Raw genomic sequence first — 23,433 nt, forward strand, 5'->3', positions numbered from 1 at the left:
GTAGTTATCTACTATTGGCACACAGGTGTCTATGTATGGGATGACACTTTTAAATGACCACTTTTTGAACTTTCTTCATATAACAATTTCCATAGCATGCATCGTTACTACCTAGAAGTCGGATCCTTAGTTATAAGTAGTTAAGTTGTATATGGAGAAAACCAAAAAAAATATTTGAAATCTGACATATAATTTGAGAGTTCTATGTGCACGAAGTTAGCTATGTCCACTATTGGTACGTTTCCCCTATATATAAGCATATACAGATCTAAAGGCTCAAAGTACACATATAAAGGCTCCACAGAAAATTCAAAGCCATGCAATGTGGACCGCAAACTATTCTATCGATGTTATGTAGTTAAAAGTTGAATATTTAAAATATAAAAAAAGTAATAAAATACATTCTACATCAAAACATAATTTATTACATAGAAAGCTAAGCCCAACGACCCTTCTTTTTCAATTTCAATACATTTATTTCAGTGATTATATCAATTCAGCACATATATGTAAAATTGTTTGCAATTATAATTATATTATTGAATTATCAAACCTACTCCCACGTATATATGACTTGGATACATAAGCTCCCACGTATATATGACTTGGATACATAAGTTCCAATACAATATGCCTTCCAAAGATTTCCAAATACACAATTAATGTGGTAGGGACCCTGAATATGCTTTTTAAATCCGATCTCGTCGAAGGAAAAATGGAGAATTATAGTATGGGAGGGGTATGCATTTTGTCAACTCTGTGGGGGCCATCTTTGTCGCTATTTCCATGGAATTCATCACAACATTTTATGGCCGCTATCTCATTTCACATTTGCGCTCCTGATATTTTACTTTTGCTAATCCAGCATTTTTATTTTCTACTTTTTTATAACTAAACTGAATCATAATATCTATAATAAGAGCAAGTCAAGGAGTTCCTTGACAAAGCGTAGCATGTTCAGTTTCATTCTGGTTTCACAAATATTCAGCATTTGTAAGAAAATGGCAAGAAAGATGTGCAGAAGGGTTGAATGCATGGCTTTTCTTCTTCTTATTTTGGCTCCATTTCACACTCTCCCTGCAAAGGTTAGAATAGTTTGTATTCTCTACGTATTTCAAGAACTTCACTTAGTTTGCATTCTTATTTTGGTTCCATTCAACACTCTCAGATGGCTGGCTTGTTTTGGTCTTGCAATATCTGTTTTCCAAAGTATCTTGCTAGATATGTAATGGGTTTTAAAGTTAAATGGGCTTCAAGGTAAACGAACGCAGTTTAAATTGTTTAGGCTGTTGAGCCATTTTTCTCTTATAATTTCATGAAAGAAGTCACTGCTTGGTGAAAACAAACACTCTCTTTAGTTTTTGAAAATAGTCATGAAAGTATATGAACATGATGTGTCTTGGCTATTTTGGCTCTGTGGGCCGTAATAAATTTGCTCTCACTAATCTGTTTTTACAGGAAGAAGAGTGCTCCTATCTCTTATAATTTCATGAAAGAAGTCACTGCTTGAAGACAACAAATACTTTCTTTGGTTTTAGAGAATAGTCATGAAAGTGTATGAACATGATGTGGCTTGGCTAATTTGTCTCTGTGGGTCTTAATAAAATAGCTCTCACTAATTTCTTTTTTAACAGGGAGAAGAGTGCTCCTATCTATTAGAGGTGCAGACATCACGTGGTATATTCGATCCAGGGACAGATGACCATGTCCGTGTGAGATTTGGGGACAAAGGCTTTTATGACGAAAACAAAGTTGAGGTGCTAGAACAGTATCTTAGCCAGTCCATGAACGAAGGCAACAAGAAGCCCTTCATGAAGGGCAAAACCGATAAGTTCACCTTAACTGGGCCTTGTGTGAAGGACAATTTGTGCTATGTATATTTTAAGGTAGAGGGCACTGATAATTGGCGGGTTAATCATGCCAAAATTCAGCATATCCACGGTACAGATACATTCCACTTCAATAAGAAGCTTCCACAGAATACTTGGTACGGACGTGAATACTGCAATGAGAATTCAGAGATGATTGCTTCCGTGGCGGCTCAGAAGGATGCAATTGAGCAAGTGGATAAGAAGGGTAAACGGAGAATAAAAAAGGCAAAGGTATAAATTGCCTTTGGTGAGGTAACAAATAATCAGAGTGTTTAATCTTATTGTATTGGTGATGTTTGTAAATTAATAATCTCTTTCATGTGATAAGATGGAAGAGACATTAAGATTCTAAGTTTTGTACATTTGAATAAGTGATGTATCGATCTTATTGAATAATTTTAAGTATGATATGATTTCAAGGAAACACTGTATGTATAATCTGATTTAAATTATATAATTAAAAGAAATAAAATTCGCTGCATGATTTTTTTATTTAGAACAATTGTATCTTAAATATAAGCATAGTTCATTAATGGATCATAAAAGGAATTCAGAGTTTGCTGGTGATAGGGGCATAGTGCACTGTCAAGTAGAGATTAGAGAGGTTAGGGTCAGTAGCTAGTAATATATAATTTCAATTGTTTATCAATTTAATAATAAAAATTATTATTTTATCTTTAAGCAAGTGGATATATTTATAAGTACATTGAAAGCATTTTTTTTGCATTATATGAATCATAAAAAAGATAAATATGAGCGGAGATATATAAGGAAGATGAATTTAGTTTGTAAATATTAATGATGCATCATGAAGTATAATCCAAAGCATTGATGCAAATAAAATTCACATAGTTACTTCTAAAATTATTTTTTAATTAATATGGAGTATAAAGATCATTGAAACTTTGACATATTATTCTCAGCTATAGTGATTGCATGATTAAAAAAAAAGGTCTTAGATTACTTAAAAAATTATTCAACTATTTGATAATGGACAAGCAAATAGCTACAAAATTCTCTATCATAAGTTGCAATGATTTGTAGATATATTGGAGGCTTGACATAACATAATAAAATAATGTTTTATTAAATTGATCATAAGAAGAATCTAGGATTAGGTGGTGATAAGGACATGGTGCAATGCAAAGTAGGAAATTCAAAGATTAGGATCACCAATAACAAATATATAATTCAATTCTTCACTAATACAATACAATAATATATTCCTTCATCCTTTAATATGTGGGGATTGTAAGCCCTTTGGCTTAAAATAGTCTTTGACTAATTGTTCTTGTTGTTTTAGGGATCTTGGTCTAGTCCTAATAGAAAACAAAAGGATTCAAATGTATCTTGAAGTGTAAAATTTATATTCATGTATTCCATGCCTTTATTTGAGTTGCTCAATATTTTTTTGTAGCTTTTGAAAAAGGGCTTGCATTTGAAAAAAATATCAAAAGACACTATTGATTAATCAAAACCCACATTACATATATTTGGAGGGAAACCTAATATAATAAGTTCAATTTTCAGTGACTAGGTTGACTTGTTTTATATTTGGAGGGAAATCTAATATAATAAGTTTATTTTTTAGTGACTAGGTTGAGTTGTTTTAGAGTTTTGGTCATGTTGTTTCTATTCCATAGCTTTTGCAGGTTACTATGAAGCCAACATAGTTTATTATTATTTAATAGGGCTAAAATTTCATGAAAATAGTTGAAAGGGTCTTGAAGGCCATTGCTTCTCTCCCGTGCAAAAGTATACATGTGGAGAATGAAGGAGGAGACAAGTTTATTGTTTCTTTTCCATGAAATCCTTGCATTTTAATAAGGAGACGTTTTATCAATCATGTAAAATGTGAAGATCATGCATCGACTTCCCGTTTTTTTGTCAAGATTTTCATGGTACATCATGTGTAGATATATTAAATTAATAGTAAATGTATCAAAATTGTCATATTATTTTTGTAAATTGATATGGTTGAAAGAGTAATTAAAAGTGACAATCCCTTTGTCAAATCCTTAATAAAGAAGCTTATTGTCATCAATATGAAAATTAGAGATAAATTATAGTATCTTCAATGAAATGATTAGTATGTTCATGCAATTATATTAAGATTCTTGTTTTATTCATGAGAATATTATAAGTTTTGTTCATGCATCATCAAAGTCTATTTTACTTTTCTTTATCTAAGGGCATGTCTCATAGAGAAGAGGTTCATATCATAAACATATCTAAGGACATGTCTCATATAGAAGAGGTTCATATCATAAACATAGTAATCATTAAGTGTAGATTTTCATAAATTAACTATGAAAATCTACCTTGTTTGACATATTATTTTGGTTTAATCATAGATTAATGTATATACAACAATGATACATTTTGAAGGAATATATTGGAGGTCTTTAGATATTAACACTATTTGGGAGAGTCATCCAAGGAGATAAAAAATAGAGGTACATGTATGGGAAGAGTTCAATAATATTGATAAAATTAAGTTGTTAAGGTTTTATTCCTCAGAATGCTGCTTAAAGACATTTACGTAACACTTAACCTTACATTGCTCCGTACGGTGGCCATTGGATGCATGGCATGGCATGGAAGCGGCACCATTTATATGGATGGATAGCATTACACAGAGCTTGTACTAGTAAATGCAGAGCAGTAATTTTCTGTACTATAGTTGTCAAAAGTTTGATTCTAGTTCGATTGTGTTCGTGGGCTTTACATCATCATACATAAATTCTCTGTAAAACATTCAAAGCGCCTGGTAATGGCGTCAGTATCAGCCTCTACACAAGACTTCAAAAAGGCAATTGTCAGCTCTTATTGCTCTTTACGTCAACATTTGTTTACGCATTTGTGGGTAGACAATTTAAATCAAACTTATTACATTATCAGAAATTACATCATCACAGATGACGAATGCTGCAGAAGATCGTGGACGTTACATCAAGATCAATTCTGTGTAAAACATTCAATGCTGCTTAAGTTGGCAAACAGTAGGGAATAGGATCTAAGAGGTTAGTAGTTATGGAGAAGTGAATGGGCGACACGAGTTGGTAATTGTCCCCATCGAACCAATTTATATCCCACTGGCCCTGCTACTCTGTTATGGTCGATCATACACAGAAGATAAGATTATATCAACCTCTCCATTGTGAATTTAATGACCGCTAAACAGTTCACCATCTGAAGTTACGTTTATTTCCCCTACGATGAAGTGAATGGGCTAATGGAGTTGAGTAAATGTCACCATGTGGGAATTTAATGACCCCTACGATGAGGTGAATAGGCTGCTGGAGTTGAGTAAATGCCACCTTGTGGGAATTAAATGACCTCTAACGGAGGAATGCTACTTGTGTCTGCTGATTAGTTCCTTCCCCCACATTTCTCCACGATGGATCAAATTGTTGTGCGGATTTGGACTTTAGCTTGGTGATAGATAATGTGCATGAGATCGAGTTTGCAATCAATTTTCTTACTTACAGAAGTTATATTTGTTTGTGTGAAGATTAAAATGAACAGATAAAACATTCAACAATTAAATTAAAACGGAAATAAATAGAAAAATATGCTGACAACATATGACATAAGGTTTTAACGAAGTTGAAAGCAGGGAATATTTATATTAATCAATATCTCCAATATTACAGCATACATCACTGCATTCAGTCATTTATAGACATCTCAGAAGAATCTTTGAAGAAGACAAACAACCATACGATTGTTGGACTTCATATTCCCAACATTTTGTTCTTCCTATTTTAGTTTGATAATTATAAAATTTCAGGTCATACGGTAGAATGCTCCGCATTCTTCTAGTTACATGGATACTTGTGCTAGTACAGTATTGGGATTATGCTGTGAATTGTGTCTTAGGCCTATGACAGGTGTTTTTAGGTTGATTGGTGAAATGGTGAAAGAGTTGATGCCTAATGTTATCTATAAATCTATAGTACAACGGTCCACTACTTGCATATTGTTTCCAAGTGGTGGTCAGCGATTCAGCGATCTAAGAAGATGATGAAAGGATGTTTGTTGATATGTCACATATTCTCTTTGGTGGTCCACATTTTTGTTTTGTTGATTATTTATGCTGGAGATCAGTTTTTGGGATGCAGTTGTCTGGTTTATGGCCGACTCAGTTGTTCGTGATATTGCGGTTGGTCCAGACCTATTCCTTTTTTATTTGAACATGTTTTGATGTTGTATTTTTATGTTGTTGAGGCCAAGAGTGTGTTGGGTTGCTCCACAACCTAATTTGAGAAGATATATTATGATTTTGGGTTAACTTTTGTCTTTCACATGTTTCACTCTTTGAGTCCTATCCGGCTGACCTAATAGAAGTTTTTGGATAATGCGAAAGATGTATAAGAAATAGATCATTTGTGAATTATAAAGTATGGTGTGTGTAATGTGTATATCATGTGAATATCAGAGTTGATGGAAAGTTTATTAAGTGTGGGGAATCAGTATGATAGAATCAATTTTGTGCTTCATAGAGGAGTGCCATACCAACATTTGAGATGTGTCTTATACAATAGTTTAATCAGTATTGTTCATGATAAATTTTTGTAATGTTTTGATATTGTATCTTGTCTTAAAGAAATGATCTTCAGTACGGAAGTCATTGTATCTTGTTCTATGGTAGTGCACCTTAACCTGCAAGTTCAGGTGGCAGTGAGCTTCTTTGGCAATGTGTCAAAAATGAATATTGTAATAGTTGATTATTTATATAGTGAGCTAATTCTGATCATTGTTTTTTCCTTATTGAGTTTTGCATGTAAAATTCTGGTGTCTTTGTGTGATGCATGTCTTTTTCTATTCCTTCAGCAAATTTGACTTTAAAAGGTTATTGAGTGGATGAATTTTAATGTGTGTTGATTTAACCCCTATTCCCACCCCCTCTTAGCATCTAGGTGTGTTCAACACCATCTAACTACAATTTCAATATTTTGTCAACTAAATTTTAATGTTTATTTTATAGAAATATATATTCAAATAATCCTTAATTTATTTTTTTAAATTATAAAGAAAAAATATACTAAAAATTTACATTTTATTAATCTAAATCATTTAAAAATTTGAAATGTATTTTTCACTTTCTAGTGATTTAATTTAAAAGATTGAATCAACATTGGTAGTTTCCTATATGAAAGTCTGACATAGCTTTTGTACTTTAACCCTCTCATGAAGTCGTACAAGAGGTTAGTATAACATGATAAAAATAATAAAGCTTAAATAATAAATGATACTTTATATCATATTGTTGTTGTATATTGGATATTGCCTTTGGATTTCTTAACTTGATTGATTTTGAACTATAGTGCTTGAAAGAGATATCTTTTTAAAAGGAGTTGTAAATGAGAAAGTGAGTTTTCCAAATGCAACTAACACAAATTCATAAATAAGGGCTTAAAGATAACATTAAAACATTTAAATTTAGGGTTGAATTGGGAGGACACTAACACCCATTACTAGTGTCCTACCATGTTTGTCTATTCAAAGGGTTGTGCTCTAATATGTATGACAAATATTGCCAATATCTTTTCTTTTGGTTGCTATTGTGCATGTGGGAATTCATTCTATATATTTGAAAGGTGTAGGGTATAGAACGTTGGTGTATTAAATTGTTATGAGTAATTATGTAATGTGGTTATTATAACTATTATTGTTTTCACTTTTCACTAAGACCGTTTCAATAAATGTCAGGCATCCTTAATCGTTTTTGTTGACGGAGCTTTCAAAACTCTTCATCAAAGACCTTTAATCTTATGCCACCCTTGGTTAATAGAAGACACCATGGATAGAGCCTGCAAGAACCAAGTATAGGCATGAGGATCAATGATGTAAATTAGCTTGCACTGCATAAAAAGTATAGATGGTATGATAATATAAGTTGTTGCAATGGTTGTGCAATTTGATTGTTGCAGATAAGATTGTGTAAAGATAAACCAGCCGAGAAAAACATATAAACAAATAAACTAAAGCAAAACACAAACAAAATATAAACACATAACATAGTTATTTATGTGGCTCACCATTACTAGCTACATCCACTAGAAAGCGGGGAAATATGATATATTAACTGTTATTAGATACATGGCCTATGCCCAACTATTTATATAGGCATTCAACTATCAACGAAGAGTCAAGTGAAGACGAATGGTCATGGGACCATTGGGCTTCATATTCCCAACAAATTGTTAGAAGTGTTGGTGAACATCATAGTGAATGGTACATAATGGATGGGCAAGACTAGTGTTTTAGTAGGTTTCACCACTAATTTGTTGTCACTTTTTTTTCTCTCTTGTCGTCTATAAAGACATGAGGAACATAGAGAAATAAGATACCCAATACAATTGGGACCAATGGACATTAAGTTTCTTTCTTTCCTTCCATTGTAGTAGTTTTATAAAATGTGATCGTGTTATGATTCATATAATAGAGGGAGCAGATAAGATAGTTCAATTTTCTAAATATTTAATATTTAAGTCAATTTGAATAGAATTCACTCAATATTGCATAGGGATTGAAGTGCACTTTGATTGGTCATATAAGTTTTCATGCTCATATTTGAAAATAGGGAGCACAATTAGCACGATGAAATAGAAATAAGCTACATCTACATTTGGAATTTTATTCTTTCAATGGTTTTCAAGCATCTTATAATTTTTTTATAGTTTATTCTATTTGTTATCAAGAAATCCTTTTTCAATTATTGATCTATGACATAATATTTTGGGGCTACTTCTATAAAAAAGGATACATGGGGAGAAGACAAGATAGATGAGGAGGCTAGGGTTTGGAAATAAAGTTCTTAGTTTAATTTACTAAAATAATTAAAATAAATATTTAGGTTTTGATTTACTTTGTATTATTTTCTATTAGATAAAATTTTAAATAGAGATATAAGAACTATTGTTTTGGTTTTAGAAGATTGTGGAAAATAAAGGTGTCTCTTATTTTTTAGGTAAATGGATTCACCATTTATTGAAGTTGATATTATGAAACTTGGTTTTCACAATTTTCTTATCAATATGTCTATATTACATACAAGGAACAAGGAGATTTTCTAGATTTTATTGCAAGTTTCAAATATTGAGAAACTTTGACATGTTGTACTAATATCTTTACAAGCAATTCATATGGAAATAGAAGGTTTGAAAATGATTGTAACAAGTCCAATTGAAGTCAAAACGTTTTTCATAGGGACCCAATCTAATTCCACCTAGGTTGTTTATAAGGATCTTGTAAAATAACTTCTGAAATGTCCTCTTAATGTTTCTAATTGGGCTCTTGGAGATTGTATTAATTTTTTTGGTGCTACTTTTCAAGGGTAAAGTGTAATAGGATCCCTTAGAGGGTGAGGGCATCAAATGGTGGAGAATTTTGCAACATCTCAACTTGGCTTCTCACTTTGAGATGGTGTTCTACATGAGAAGCATTTTTGGCATTTTTTATTTTATGCTTTCTTTTTTTCCTTTATTTTAGATGTTGATGTTGTTGAAGAATAAATGTATTGTGAAGGTTATATTTTGAAGATAGGTTTGGGATTTGGTGTTGAGCTCAATATAGACTATTATTAAACAAGCTTCAAGGTATATGATCAAGAATTGTACCCTTTCATGGTCATTAGACAATGATAGAGATATGTTGTAGCTATTAGGGATTGTTGTCAAATAATTCAAGGTTTCGTGATTTGAGAGTTTGGGATGAAGACTTCAAGAGCACAATCCGAGGATACACTTTTATGAGGGTCACGGGACAACTTGATGTCTAGTCTTGCTTGGTTCAGGATTTTCTTCTTCAACATAAGATCTTTTCAAGTATGTATATTCATATTATGTAGTCATCAAGTTTTGTGATGTAGGCCTTAAATGTGGGTCCCTTTGTACTTTTACAAGAACAATGTATTAAGGGGGCATGTTGGTGTATTATATTGTTATGAGTAGTTATATATTGTGGTTATTACAATAACATCATCTACATTGTATAAATTCTCCTCACATCATAAATAACATACGATTTAAAATGTTTATTTTGTTTCTCCATAGACTAGTAAGTCACAACAAAAGGCACCCTAATGTATGGATCCAAACAATGCAACCCAAATACCAAACACTACATAGATAATGTGTTAAATAAATGCCATACCAATCGACTACCATACATGCAAACATTGATTATGTTCCTCATGCAACACAAAAACATTAGATATCAATAGCATAATTATTTGTTGAACAAACAAGGACTTACAAATAAATAAAATGAAGATTATAATACCTTATGTAAGGAAGCAATAGCGTAAAATCCATATGAATTTGAATAGGATAAAATTATAAACAAGATTGATGTGGTTAAATGAAATAAGACCAGTTCAAAGGTCTATGTAATATTTCCTCTTTGTTTATTGAAGCATTATCCCTACAACTATAATCTTTTGTAAAAGAATCAAAATATTCCATGCTACAAAATCCAATTGAGAATTCTCCCTCCATAATGGAACTCTTCAATTTTTATTCAAGTAGGTTCTTAATGATAGAGAAATTTTATTTACTCTTGCTTAAGTTCCACTTAGGTAGATATTAGTTGCCATTATTTAGTATTTCCCTAATGTATTGGTATTGCATCACGATTATTGCACGTAGTCCTACCTACTTTCTCATCTCATTGAGACACATGTCTCTTTCTATACCCTTAATTCTGTAGTCTCTAGCCTATTTAAGAAAAGGCTTTGTACATTTCTAAACATCTCATCCCAATATCATTTCTTGTTAATGTTCAAGGCTTTGTACATTTCTAAACATCTCATCCCAATATCATTTCTTGGTAATGTTCTCTTTCCTTGTGGAAGTGCTTGCAGTCATTGATCATAGCTTGGGAACATTACTTCAACACCTAAATCCTATGCATGCCTCCCATACCATCCTAACTTAAGTAGATTTAGAAAGGCAAGTGCACTACCATATATTTTTCTTTGCAGCCCAAACTTCACAAGAATATGATTACTACTCATGCTCTAATACCAATATGCGAGGTAGAATTCTTGATAGTATATTTGATCAATAGAAAACTCATTTATACAAATGAGAAATGCAGTTGCAATACACCAAACTACATAAACACTAATACCAAATTGCATAACTATTGAAATCAAGTGCTTCCAACTCAAAAATAATGTTGTGGCACCAAATGCTTGACCACATTGGTGAAAAGGATCTTAGAGCCTTGTCGAAGGCCTTCATGATAGTAATATCAAGTTCAACTTTTGTGAATGTTGTATATATAGAAAACAACGCCGTGTTCCCTTTTATTTCAGTTCTCATCAATCTTCTGAGCTTTTGGAATATATTCATTCCGATATATTTGGTCTCGTCAATGTTCCTTCTATTGATATATTACATTTTCTAGTAGTTTGTAGTTTCTATAATTGCTTTCCATCGGTTAACTTTATAATTTCTAATTGCTCAATTTCTAGCTGCTCACTCACAGTTACTCCTATGCATTCTATAAATGTACCTTCTCTAAACTTTAACATATCAAACCAATATTACAAGTTTTGTTTCTACTTTTCTCCCTCTAATATGGTATCAAAGCAGCCGTGATCCAAGACCTATTGTGAAGGAGAATTATAAACCTCTGAATGCTAATCGGCTTCTACAAGTAAAAGCGTGGTTGATATACAAGGCTTGGGGATTTGTAATATGTTTGGGAGTCTACCTTGAAAGAAATGTATCCTTTCAATGTTAGAGGCCATGGGTTGATGTTTGTGGGAACAAACAGTTAGATTAGATGTGTGTTTTCTTGTGCAAAAGCTATGTGTTTATTTTTATGGTTATACAGTTATATTAATTCAAGAGCATCAAGAAGATTGGAGATGGTTTCGAGGAAGATCATTCTGTCCCATTACAATCTCTATGGTTTGAATACTGGTTGTTAGTTATAGATTATGGTAAAAAGTCTTGTATTCTTGTTGAGTTAAGTTGAGATAAAAAGACATCTGTGATTGAAATTTTGGGTAACCTCTAATTAACTTGCAGTATATGTGGATCATTCTATACCAAAGTGACAAGTTGATGGTCTGAGTTTTGGAGAGAAGGGAGCGTAGAAATAAGGATGTTACAGGGAATTGCACTCTCTATGATCGTTAGTAATTAAATGTCTTGGATATCTTTCAAGAAGAGAAGATGTTTATTAGTTTTTTTGTGTAGTTGAAAATATTAGATTATATCTCTCGTTCCAATTGATATTGGATTTTAAAAACAAAAGATTTTCTCGTAAAGAGATTTGAGTGTCACTAATTATTGCTGAATATGAATGTCACATTATGAATATTGTGAGTGATTTGTGATTTGTGGTTTAGTGATTTGCATTGTTCAAATAGTTTTTTTTTTTTTTTGCCATACATAATATTTGTGCTGATTGGGATTCTGGAAAGTATCTAGTAAAGAATATTCATAAGAAAAATTACATGTCTGAAAAGTTTTGGAGTATGGGCTTATTGATGGAGTGATTGATCTAGAATCTACTATTGCATTTACCCTTCTATTAGAAATTGCAATGTTTCTTCTAGTGCTATTTTTATAGAAGCACTAATAAGTTTCACTTCAGAGATTGTTAACACTAGAGGATGGAGAAATTTCCATCAACTTAAGTTACCTTCTCACTTTGAGATGATGCTTTTCATAAGAAGCATTTCTGGATTTAGTCTTTCTTGCTTTCCTTTTAGTTTTACTTGTAGTGTTGATAGATTCAGAGAAGACATGTATTGTGAAGTTTTAATTTTTGGAAACAGGTAAGGGGTTTTGTGAAGAGCTCAAGTACATGGATGGTTCCCTAGAGAGTTCACCAAACTGCAATTGAGAACTATCACCCTTACGAGGGTCAAGCAAAAACTTTAAGATTTTTTGTTCAGAATAATTTAATGTATGTGATTTGAGACTGAGATTGAGAGCTCAAGGATTGAATTGAGAGCCTCATGTTTATGAGGGTCATGAGGCAACTTGGGGGAGTTTCACTTGATTTAGGATTTGGTTCTTCAAGGAAATGTCTTCTCCAATGTATGTATTTATTTTATGTAATCTACAAGTTTTGTGGTGTAAACCTTAAGGGGGTCCCTTGGCTAGGCGAAACTTTAGGTTTTGACGGTACAATTTGCAAGAACAATGTAATAAGAGGGGAACATTGGCGCATTACATTTTTTAGTAGTTTTTGTAACTACTTATCATTGGTTAACTTTGAAGTTTCTAACTACTCAAATTCTAAATGTTCACTCACAATTACTTCTATGCATTGTATTAACGTACATTCTCTAAAATTTAATGTATTGAATCAATCTATCAATTCTTGTTTCTTCTTTTCTAGCCTTCACCTTTGTTATGTAGATTTGTGTACTTTATCTCTTTCATAGATGATAATAGTAGACAAACATTTGTGTACTTTGTCAAAAGTAAATGTGAAGTTTTCATTCATTTTAAGGAGATTAAATCCTTGGTTGAATATCAAACTGATAGGAAAATGAAGTATTTGAGGATGAATAAAAGTAGTGAGTTTTGTTACATAGAATTTGAAAGGTTCTATAAGAACCATGGGATTGAGAGACACAATACACCTCCATACACTCCACAACAAAATGGTGTTTCAAAGAGTATGAGTAGAATGCTAATGGAGAGGGCTAGGAGTATGATAAGTCTTGTTGGTCTTTAAATCTTAAAATGGTCATATTCTCATCATAGTCCTGTATGTGGATGATATGTTATTCATTGAAAATGGTAAATGAATGATTTCATATTTAAAGTATCAGTTGTTAGCATAATTTGAGATAAAATATCTAGGTGCAATGAGCTATATTTTTGGGATCAAGATTAAACGAGAGAGAGTGATTAGAAATATTTGGATGAAATAGAGTAAGTATGTTAACTCTATGTTGGAGATATTCAACATGACAACTTGTAGGTATTTAGATGTTCCTATGTTACAAGGGACCCACATTTCTATCAACGATTGTCCAAAATATCCTAATGACATGGAGGACATGACGAGAGCTCCTTATGCAAGTGTTATTGTTATCTTAATGTGTGCTATGATTTTTACAAGGCAAGACAATGCCCCAAGTAGTGGGTGTCCTTAGTTTGATTATGGATAATTCTAGAAGGGGGCATTACGATGCAATGAAGAGAGTGTTTAGACATTTGTGGGGTACTTTTGAGGTTTCCCTACGTTTTCAGGGTAAACTTATTAGAAATATGCATTCTGATAGTATCTATAGATATGTGGATTTAGATTGAGCAGGTGACATTAATATTAGAAGATCCACTAGTGGATATGTGTTCATGATGTTTGGTGGTGCTATAAGTTGTATGAATAAGAAATAGTTTATAGTAACTTTATCTACTACAAAATAATATTACATGGAAACTACTCATTCTTGTAAGGAAGCAATTTGACATAAGAGATTATGCTTGGATGTTGGTTTTGATGTGGAATAGATTACTATCTATTATGATATCTAGAGTGTCCTTTTATTGGCAAAGAATACTACATTCCATACTAGAATAAATCATATTGATTTATAGGTTTATTTTGTTCATGACTTGATGTGTTGGTTCAATGGTCCTTAAGACCTAAGTAGAGATGAAGTGTGACTTGTTACAAGTCTTTTAAAAGTGGGAGAATATTGGGATGAATATTCTCAAACTTTAAGAGTCCTAGCATGAATTGAGTTTTTAATTATTTAATCCAATTGTGCTTATTTTATTTAATACATCCTAAGAGTTAAGTTTTTAACATTTTATATCACTTTTAAGGACCCAAAGAAAAAATTCCTTCTCACAAGCAAGATGGAGACCACAAAATTGAGCCACTTGACACAATGACACTCATTATAGGCAAATATAAGTGTAAAATTCTTGGGAGATGTTCCTAGATGCCATGTGGCATGTTAGTGGGGAGTTAACTATTGGTGGTATATGGAAATTGCATTTTCGGGATTTGTGGGTAAAGATGAGTTAATGTGGGACATTCTATATATATGATTATTTCTTTTTAGTAGGTGAATTTATGCATTTGGAATTCTTGAGTATGGATATGGTATGTTTATGTGATTTGGGTGCTTTTATATAAGGAAAGTTACCATTTTGGTTGGACAAGTATTAGTGGTTTAGAAAGTTTTATTTACATTTCATGAATATGGAAAGTTAATATTTAGACTCCACTTGTGTAACTAGAAGTGAAAACCTAGTAGAACAAAATTTCTTGAAAAATCTTAGACAACCATGGACACATTTGTTTATATATGTATTTTGTGTGGTGTGAATGGGATCCACAAGTTTAATTATGTAAAATAGGATTAAAACATATTTACCACTTGAATACATTGAGGAGATTTAATTTCAGTAGGCCCTACTTCAGATGATCTATCAAAAAGAGTTGAGCACTATTTATTATTCTCCTTGTTTAAATGAATTAAAATTGATATTGGAAATGCTATCAAAACTAAGGTTTATGATGCATAATTGGAAGTAATCAACATGAACAAAGAGTATTAGAATATGCAGATATTGAGCACAAATATAGAAATGGGAAACAAAGAGGAAAATGTGCCTGAAATTTTAGCTTGGAAGTGTCAAGCTATGAGGCTAGGTGACCTAATCTTGAAAGTGTTAGATTCAAATGTTAAAAACAAATTTGGGATTACAATGTCAGTCAGAATCTCCTCCTGAAATTTTGTCAAAAAGCTCTCAAATGTTGTTTGTCAATTGTCAACGTCTAGGGTATTCCAGATCTTCAAAATATGGTTCAATTTGTCTCAGTTATTGCTTTCCAGATATGTATTCATTCTCTTCAAAACATGTCATCTGCACACACAAGAGAAGAAAATATTGTTGGGTTCATAGAGGTTTCCTTTATTCAAACCTCGAGTTTGGAATTAACTCTTAATAAAATAACTAAAAGGAAAGATCTGAAGTAAAATATTGAATCCATGATATTATACCTCAAGCTTGATGTTGTTATTGATGATGATGATGCAATGATCTTTGATAAAATCCACACATTTTGATTCAATAACATGACATGACAAGACATGATAAGACACAAAGAAATCAATCATGAAAACACCCTTGATGAAGATTATCAAAACTTGTTTCTCCAAAATGCTCAAATTTTAAAAAAAGCACCAGCAAAACGTTCTCCTATAGGATATGGTGGGATGAAATGATAATGATATGTTATGATGATATGAAAAAGAATTAGAAGATTATTTTATATAGGGTTCCAAAGCTATTTCATAAATTAGGCCAATCTCCAATGGTCATATTCAAATATCAGGATTGGGAATCAACTGGCAGAAGCCAGCATATGAACATATTTTAAAATGGGCCCATTCTTGGGGGCTTGTGGAGCCTATCACCCTAGTCCACTAGGACAAGGGAACCTAGTGTCATAGTCATGCTAGAAGGACATGAAATAAAAGTGGCATAAGTGTACTTAGGATTCAAATAGAGACCTAGATCACTATATAACCATATCAAATTAATTTTGCAGTGCTTTGCTACAAATATGCTTCGAAAAGAGATAGGAGTATACACACTAAGGAAAGGGTACAAGAAGAAGTTTAAAATTGTAAGGGGTTGCAATTTATGACACTACATTTAGCCCCCACTTTAGTGAGAGTATGAACTTATGCTCATACTGACAGTAAAGGAGAAGAAAGAGAGAGAGAAAGATTACAAAAGATAAGATGTAAAAAGCTATGAGAGAACAAGCCCCCAAGCTTACAATCTTAATTCACACAATCACATAAAAGGAAGGAAGCACAAAACAAAACAAATACAAAGAAAAAGGAGAAAGAGAAAAAATAAAAAAATAAAAGATACACAAAAGAGATTAATACTAAAACACAAAGGTTGCAAGTCAACTAATTGAAGAGACTTGGATAATAAAAATGTATGAATCAAAAATATCATTCTTAGGATGCTATTGGAAGAGAAAAAGTGGCCTTATGGAAAGAGAAGTAGCATGCATCAAATAATGAGACAAGAAACCATGATCCAACAAATTTCAATGTATGTAATACTATGAGTTCATAGGAAAAGAGGGACTCTAAAGGAATATGGGTTCCACTGGCTAGCAAGTTGTGTTATCCTAGGTGATCCATGGAGAAGAATGAATTTTATTAGACATCAAAGTGTGTTATGTTGTGTGATTCGTATGAAAAAGAAAGAGTGTTAAATCAGTCTTACAAGGTACATTATGATACTTGAATCATCCTAGAAAATAAATATTACCAAACAAAACTCATTGTATGCAAGGAAACTTATTTCAAAATGAGTGTTGCAATGACACCAAGACAAGGATAACCAAACAAAACCTACTCTTTGCAAGGAAATCCTACTACAAAATGGGTGTTTCAATGACATGAAGACAAGGATAATGAAAGAAAACTTATTATTTGTAACAAAATCCTATTTCAAAATGGGTTCCACAATGACACCAAGACAAAGATAACCAACAAAAAATTTTGTAAGTAAATCCACAAATGTAACTGCAATATGGATGCTAAAGTGACACCAACACAAGAAATAAGGAGGCCTCACATAAATTCCCCTTAAGATGTCAACATAGCCGTATGTTGATATCTTAAGGTAGAAAGAAAATACAACATGAATAAGCACCTTCATCAGCAAGGAGATATCTTTTAAGAAACAATATGCATACATTTCAAGCCAAAAATAGGGCATAATTCTTTTAAGTCGGGAAGAGGTAGTTGCAAAAGAGATATTTGGCAACAAGTTTATATTGATCCTTTTGAGAGGTACATGATTAACAAGGAATGAGGAAGAGATCTTTGTCCCAAATATATCTATACCAAGAGGATATCTTTGACAAAAATAACATCTTCAACCAAGGGGGCAAAGGAGTCCTAGAATAATCTTCTTTTGTATTTATAGGAAAGAGGATTTTTAAATAAGGATTGCATAATTTTGACACAAAGGCGAGATCATTTATAAAAAAAATCTATTTCCCAAGAAGGGAATAGGTCCTCACAAAAAATATAGACCTCCAAGAAAGACTAGAATCCAAATAAAGGACAAACAATTCTATGCAAGAAAGATATCATTATAATTTAGATGTAGCTCAACAAGGGAAAAGTGAATCCTTATAAAAGAAGGATAAAAACAAATTGAAAAATATTCTTTTCTCCCAAGTGTGGAGACAACAATAGTTCAAGACTATTATGTTGCTATCCAAGAATGATTGCACATGAAATTGTACCACCATAAATTTGGATTTAGAAAAAGATCATCAAGTGTAATATAAATAAGGTCCTTATCATACAATGGTTGAAAAAATTCTTTAAAATATCTACAATCAACAATAGAATGAGAATAACTATGATAAAAGATTAAAAATACACTACCATAATTTTTCTTAGAGTCTTTTTCTGAATTTCATGGATAGAAAAATAATATTTTTGTCATGTTTAAGCCTCCGAAAGACTATCTTTGTTAGGTTAAAATGAGTATCAACATAGACAAGATGTGCTTCTTTTGGAATAGGAGGACTAGGTTCTAGCGAAAGAATTGATAAGGAAGGGGGGGAGGGGGAATACTGCACCTTCCATTATGCGTTATAAAGGAGGTTCTATAGGGACTTTGATTACTTGTTCCATCTTTCCAAGACCTTGTCTATTATATCCTTGGTTAGAAATCATGTCATGGACAATCTCAAAAATGTCTTTGCAATTATCAAGGAGGGGTTTCATTATAGACCTCATTGAAATTTGTTGTGTAAGTGTACTTTGAAGGTCCAAAGAGATGAATAGATGAAGGGGGGATGGATTATTGTAGAAAGATTCTTATTTATATCACCATTATTCATGTCCAAATTGTTAGGTTAGGATTAAGTGTTCTCAACATTTAAATCTTTATTTCAACTCAATGTTATGTTAGGTGAAATATCATGAAGGAAATGCATAACACCATCCTGTCTTAAAACATGTTGATGGCTAAGATAAGTTATTGGAGTAGAAGAAGGATCTAAAGTTGTATAAGTGTTATGATGAATATTATTAGATTTTCCTCTTGCACCAAAGTATCCTTGTGAGATGGAGATTCATGATGCACTACCGAGATGGAGAATTGTTGAAATGTGGTTAAAACCCTAGTTGTCAATTGTCCAATCAAATTAAATCCATACAAAAACATATATGTACAGGAAATAGAGGAATTGCAGAAAATTGAACCTTCAATACAATGGCAGTGATTGCAAAATTTAGGAAACTATGTTACAAAATCAAACTCAAAAATTCAAATTCTCAAAAATACACCCTTCTAAATTGGTTTCCTACTGTTGCTATACAATTTATACCAAATTTATGCATTCCCTTAGTCACAATGGACCCTTGGGTTCCACGACTATTTGACTTCCACATTTAAAAAATCAAATTTAAACACAGATATTGGAATAATAATTCTGAACTGACAAAACAATACTGGACATTGACATCGGGATAGCAATCCCAAACCGAAGTCTTTATCACCCATGAAAATAACTAATATAGGTAGGGTAACCTTTTTGTGCAATTCTGATAAAGTTTACCCCGATGTCCCTATTTCAGCATAGATATACCAAACAAGACAATTGGATAACTATCGACATAACCTGCCACAATCAGCTAAACAATATTTTCCAATCCCAATAGAGGAAACTATCTTGATGACACTTTTATTGGGATAACTATCCCGATGACAAACTTGACATTTCTTTTACAACAACAACACCTCATCGAGATAACTATCTCGATGACAAAATTGACAATTTTTTTTATAGCAATGATACTTTATCGAGATAACTATCTCAATGAGTACCGAGTGACAACTTTGAACAACTTTATAGACTTGCAAATGGTGACTCCCGATTTGACATATAGACCAAAACACATGAAATGACATTACAAATGGTCTCCATAGACCTTAATGAATCAAAATGATATGACCCCTAACTCCTAAGACTCAAACATCTAATCGACATAGCAACTAAACTCTAGGTGTTCTTGCACCAATTCATCATTACTCTTTAATGTTGCATCACTATTGGAGAGATCAATGATTAAAGTATCAACTATTTTATCATGAATAAGGGATATTCTAGGAGATATACAAGTATGATTTATTTTAATATCATCTCTAGGATGATTATCAAAGGTACCACTTGAAACATCTACTAAAGATTTAACAAAATCAAAACATTCTATAAACTTAGTTAAAAATACTACCATATAACAACATGAAACATGTATGAAATCTTTAAGAAATGAAGTGAATGTAGGAAACACCTTTGAAATCCTCATAATGAAATACATTAGAGTGCTATGGATGAATGCAAACAACATGAAGTAGAAGAAGCCATCATGTAGCACATGGTTTTGATTAATACAACTGATAAAAAATGTGATCACATGTGAAAATGAAAACTAGCCATATTTTGTATTTAATTCCATAGTGAAAAATCAGATTTGAAAATACCCAATCAAAAATATGCAAAGTGTTAGAAGTGTTAGGTTTGCCAAATTTCTTAATATGGTCTGAATGGGATCCACTAGTCTAATTATGTAAATTAGGAATAAAAAACATTTACCTCCTCAATACATTAAGGAGTTTTAACTTCAATAGGCCCTACTTCAAATCTATCAAAAAGAGTTGAGAACTATTGAATATTCACCTATTTTAGTTGAGTTGAAATTGGTATTACAAATGATGTGAGAACTAGGGTTAATGATGCAAAATAAGAATTAATTAGCATGAACAAAGAGTTTGAAATAGAAATGCAAGCACTACACATAGATATAGAAATGGGAAGCAGAGAAGAATCTAGGCCTAAAAATTAAGCTCATAAAGTGTCGAACTGTAAGGCTACACAACCTAGTGCTTAAGGTGTTAGATTTAGATGTCAAAAATAGTTTTGGGATCATAATGTCACTACTAATCTGTTGAAAAATCAGCACAAAAGTGTTGGACACTAATCACCAATTGTTAGTGTCTAGTGTTTTCTAGTTCTTAAAAATCTTGTTCAATTTGTATCAATTTGTACTTTCTAGATTTCTATTCCTTCTCTTCATAACCTATCACCTATTCACACAAGAGACAAAAAATGTTGTTGCATTCATAGGAGTTTGTCTTAGTCAAACATCAAGTTTGGAATTAACACCCAATAAAATAAATGAAAGGAAATCTCTGAAGTAGAATGTTGAATTCATAATATTATACTTCACGTTTGATGTTGTTGATGATGATGATGGAATGTTGTTTGGATAACACCCACAAATGTTGGTACAATAACATGGCAAGGCACAAAGAAATCAATCATGAAGACACACTTTCATGAAGATTGTTGCAACTTGTTGCTCCATAATGCTTCGATCTAAAGAAATTCGCCAATCATACTTGATCTTGTAGGATATGGTGGGATGAAATGACAATGAGACATTATAATGATATAAAAATTAATTAGAAGGATGCTCTTATACAGGGTTCCCAAGGTATTTCATAAATTAGGCTGACCTTCAATAGTCATATTAAATATCAAGATCGAGAATAAAATGATGGGAACCTGTACACTGACATATTTAAAAAAGGGCCAAATCTGGGGGGACTATAGTGTCGAGCACCTTATTATACTAGGACAAGGGAACCTAGTATCATAGTCCACCCATAAGAGGTTGAAACAAAGGTGACACAAGTGTACTCATGCTTAGGACAAAGACTAAGATCACTATATGAAATCAATTTTGCAGTGCAAAGTGATTATTATGCTTGGAAAAGAGAAATGAGGATATACACTAATGTAAGGGCACATAAAGGAGTGTAAAATTGTAAAGGGTTATAATTTAGGAAACTACAATATGCAACATAAAAGCTTCATATATATCCATGTACATAATATATTATTTAAAATTACCTAGAATAGAATTTGTTATCCGCTAGAATGCTCTAGTAGCCACAAAAACATATTAAAACTATAGATAAATGAATCTCCTCACAAAATGATTCAGAAACCTCTTTATCAGCAACACAACATCAAACCCTAACCTATTGAACTTTAGCTCCAATAAAAAAACATGGAGATGTATTTTTTCCAAAAGTGGATGCTTGAGATGCTCAAAATACCAAAGGAGCTATGCAAGGTAGTTGGGAGATATAACTTGCATTTATTATGAGTAGATAGAATGTAACACCATTTAATTTGGTGCCCAACCACCCACTTTGAAAACAATTATTCACCCTTTTAAAAAAAATTAAGATACTTCACATACAAATTGGCCTCCTTTTATATCAATTGGGCTATGAAGCTCATTTTATTGACACCCATATGACTATTGGGTCTATTGTAGACATCTTAGCATTCAAATTAGTGAATTTAAGACTCCAAGGCTATCTTAAGTTCAAAGTGTCCTTGACACCCTAGGCTTTATTATTATGAGCCTTTTTACATTTAAATCAATGTTGAGACACTTGGAAATATAATTGAGTGAAGGGATTATTATTTGAAGACCCCTAATGAGTAGCTAGGAATCATAATTATTATTCTTGAGCTTTGCTCTCATATGGTAGACTTGGATAGTTGCTTGCATGGTGGCATGGAGTCGAGCCCAGCGTAAACTCTCTAATATGTAATGTAATTCAGTCCTTTGTGTTAGGTATTATAGGATCATTGACACTTTGAACCTTTCTTTGTTTAACTACGTATAAGATGAGAGCATAAAACTCTCTAATATCCTAAAAACATAACATCACATCTTATTTTTTTCTTTTCTTAACAACTCATAAACCATGAGTTTAAGATATAACCTCTAATAAGTTTTTATAAGAAACTTACATTAAATTATAAACTTTGACAATAAAGAAAACAACTTGAGGACTGAAAAAAACCATCATATATATGACTAAAGATTTACTTCGTCTATTGCTTTATTAATAGTAGATTAACTGATTCACTAATACATTCCGGTCATTACATACATTCTTTTACCATTGAGACAAAATTATGAATACGTATTACACAGTCAAATGATTGAAAATGGCTATACCGCCTTTAGTACCAAACATCTATTATAATATACTAATAATATATGAAAGAATATCCTGATAAATCTTAAAGGACATGATTTACAAACTGTCTTAATGTCCTCATCTTGGATTATTGCGTCCCAAATTTCCCTGGTCATTGTCAAGAGTATAGTTTTCTGATACACCAGATGCTGCAATGGCATCGTCATCGCAGTAGTTACGACTATGCCATTCATTTTCGCCGTCAACTATAAAATCCAGGATACAGATTTTACCCTTCAAACAAGGTCGACTTAAATTGAATGGATCAATATCGCCAGGCTTAAATGATGTGTTCTCCTTTCTCTCGTTCAGATGCTTCTTGAACATCTCTATTCAACTTTTGTTGCGGAACCTCACATGAACAGGATCTTTGATTCCTGGTTCACCAACTAAATGAAGGAATTTGTTTCTGGTCTTCACCTCCAGTGTATGCGAAAACGTTGCCT

At 32.3% G+C, this 23,433-nt stretch overlaps 1 protein-coding gene across 1 annotated transcript; it reads left to right on the top strand.

Annotated features, from left to right (window-relative positions):
• Window positions 1-854: 854 nt before the first annotated feature.
• LOC131056551 (embryo-specific protein ATS3B) lies at window positions 855-2,267 on the top strand. The gene is made up of 2 exons (XM_057990861.2): window positions 855-1,085; window positions 1,635-2,267. The coding sequence occupies exons 1-2, from the start codon at window positions 954-956 to the stop codon at window positions 2,106-2,108; spliced, it is 606 nt and encodes a 201-aa protein (XP_057846844.1). The 5' UTR covers window positions 855-953; the 3' UTR covers window positions 2,109-2,267.
• The last annotated feature ends 21,166 nt before the right edge of the window (window positions 2,268-23,433 follow it).

This window comes from Cryptomeria japonica, chromosome 5 (genome assembly GCF_030272615.1).
Source record: "Cryptomeria japonica chromosome 5, Sugi_1.0, whole genome shotgun sequence".
Classification (NCBI taxonomy): domain Eukaryota; kingdom Viridiplantae; phylum Streptophyta; class Pinopsida; order Cupressales; family Cupressaceae; genus Cryptomeria; species Cryptomeria japonica.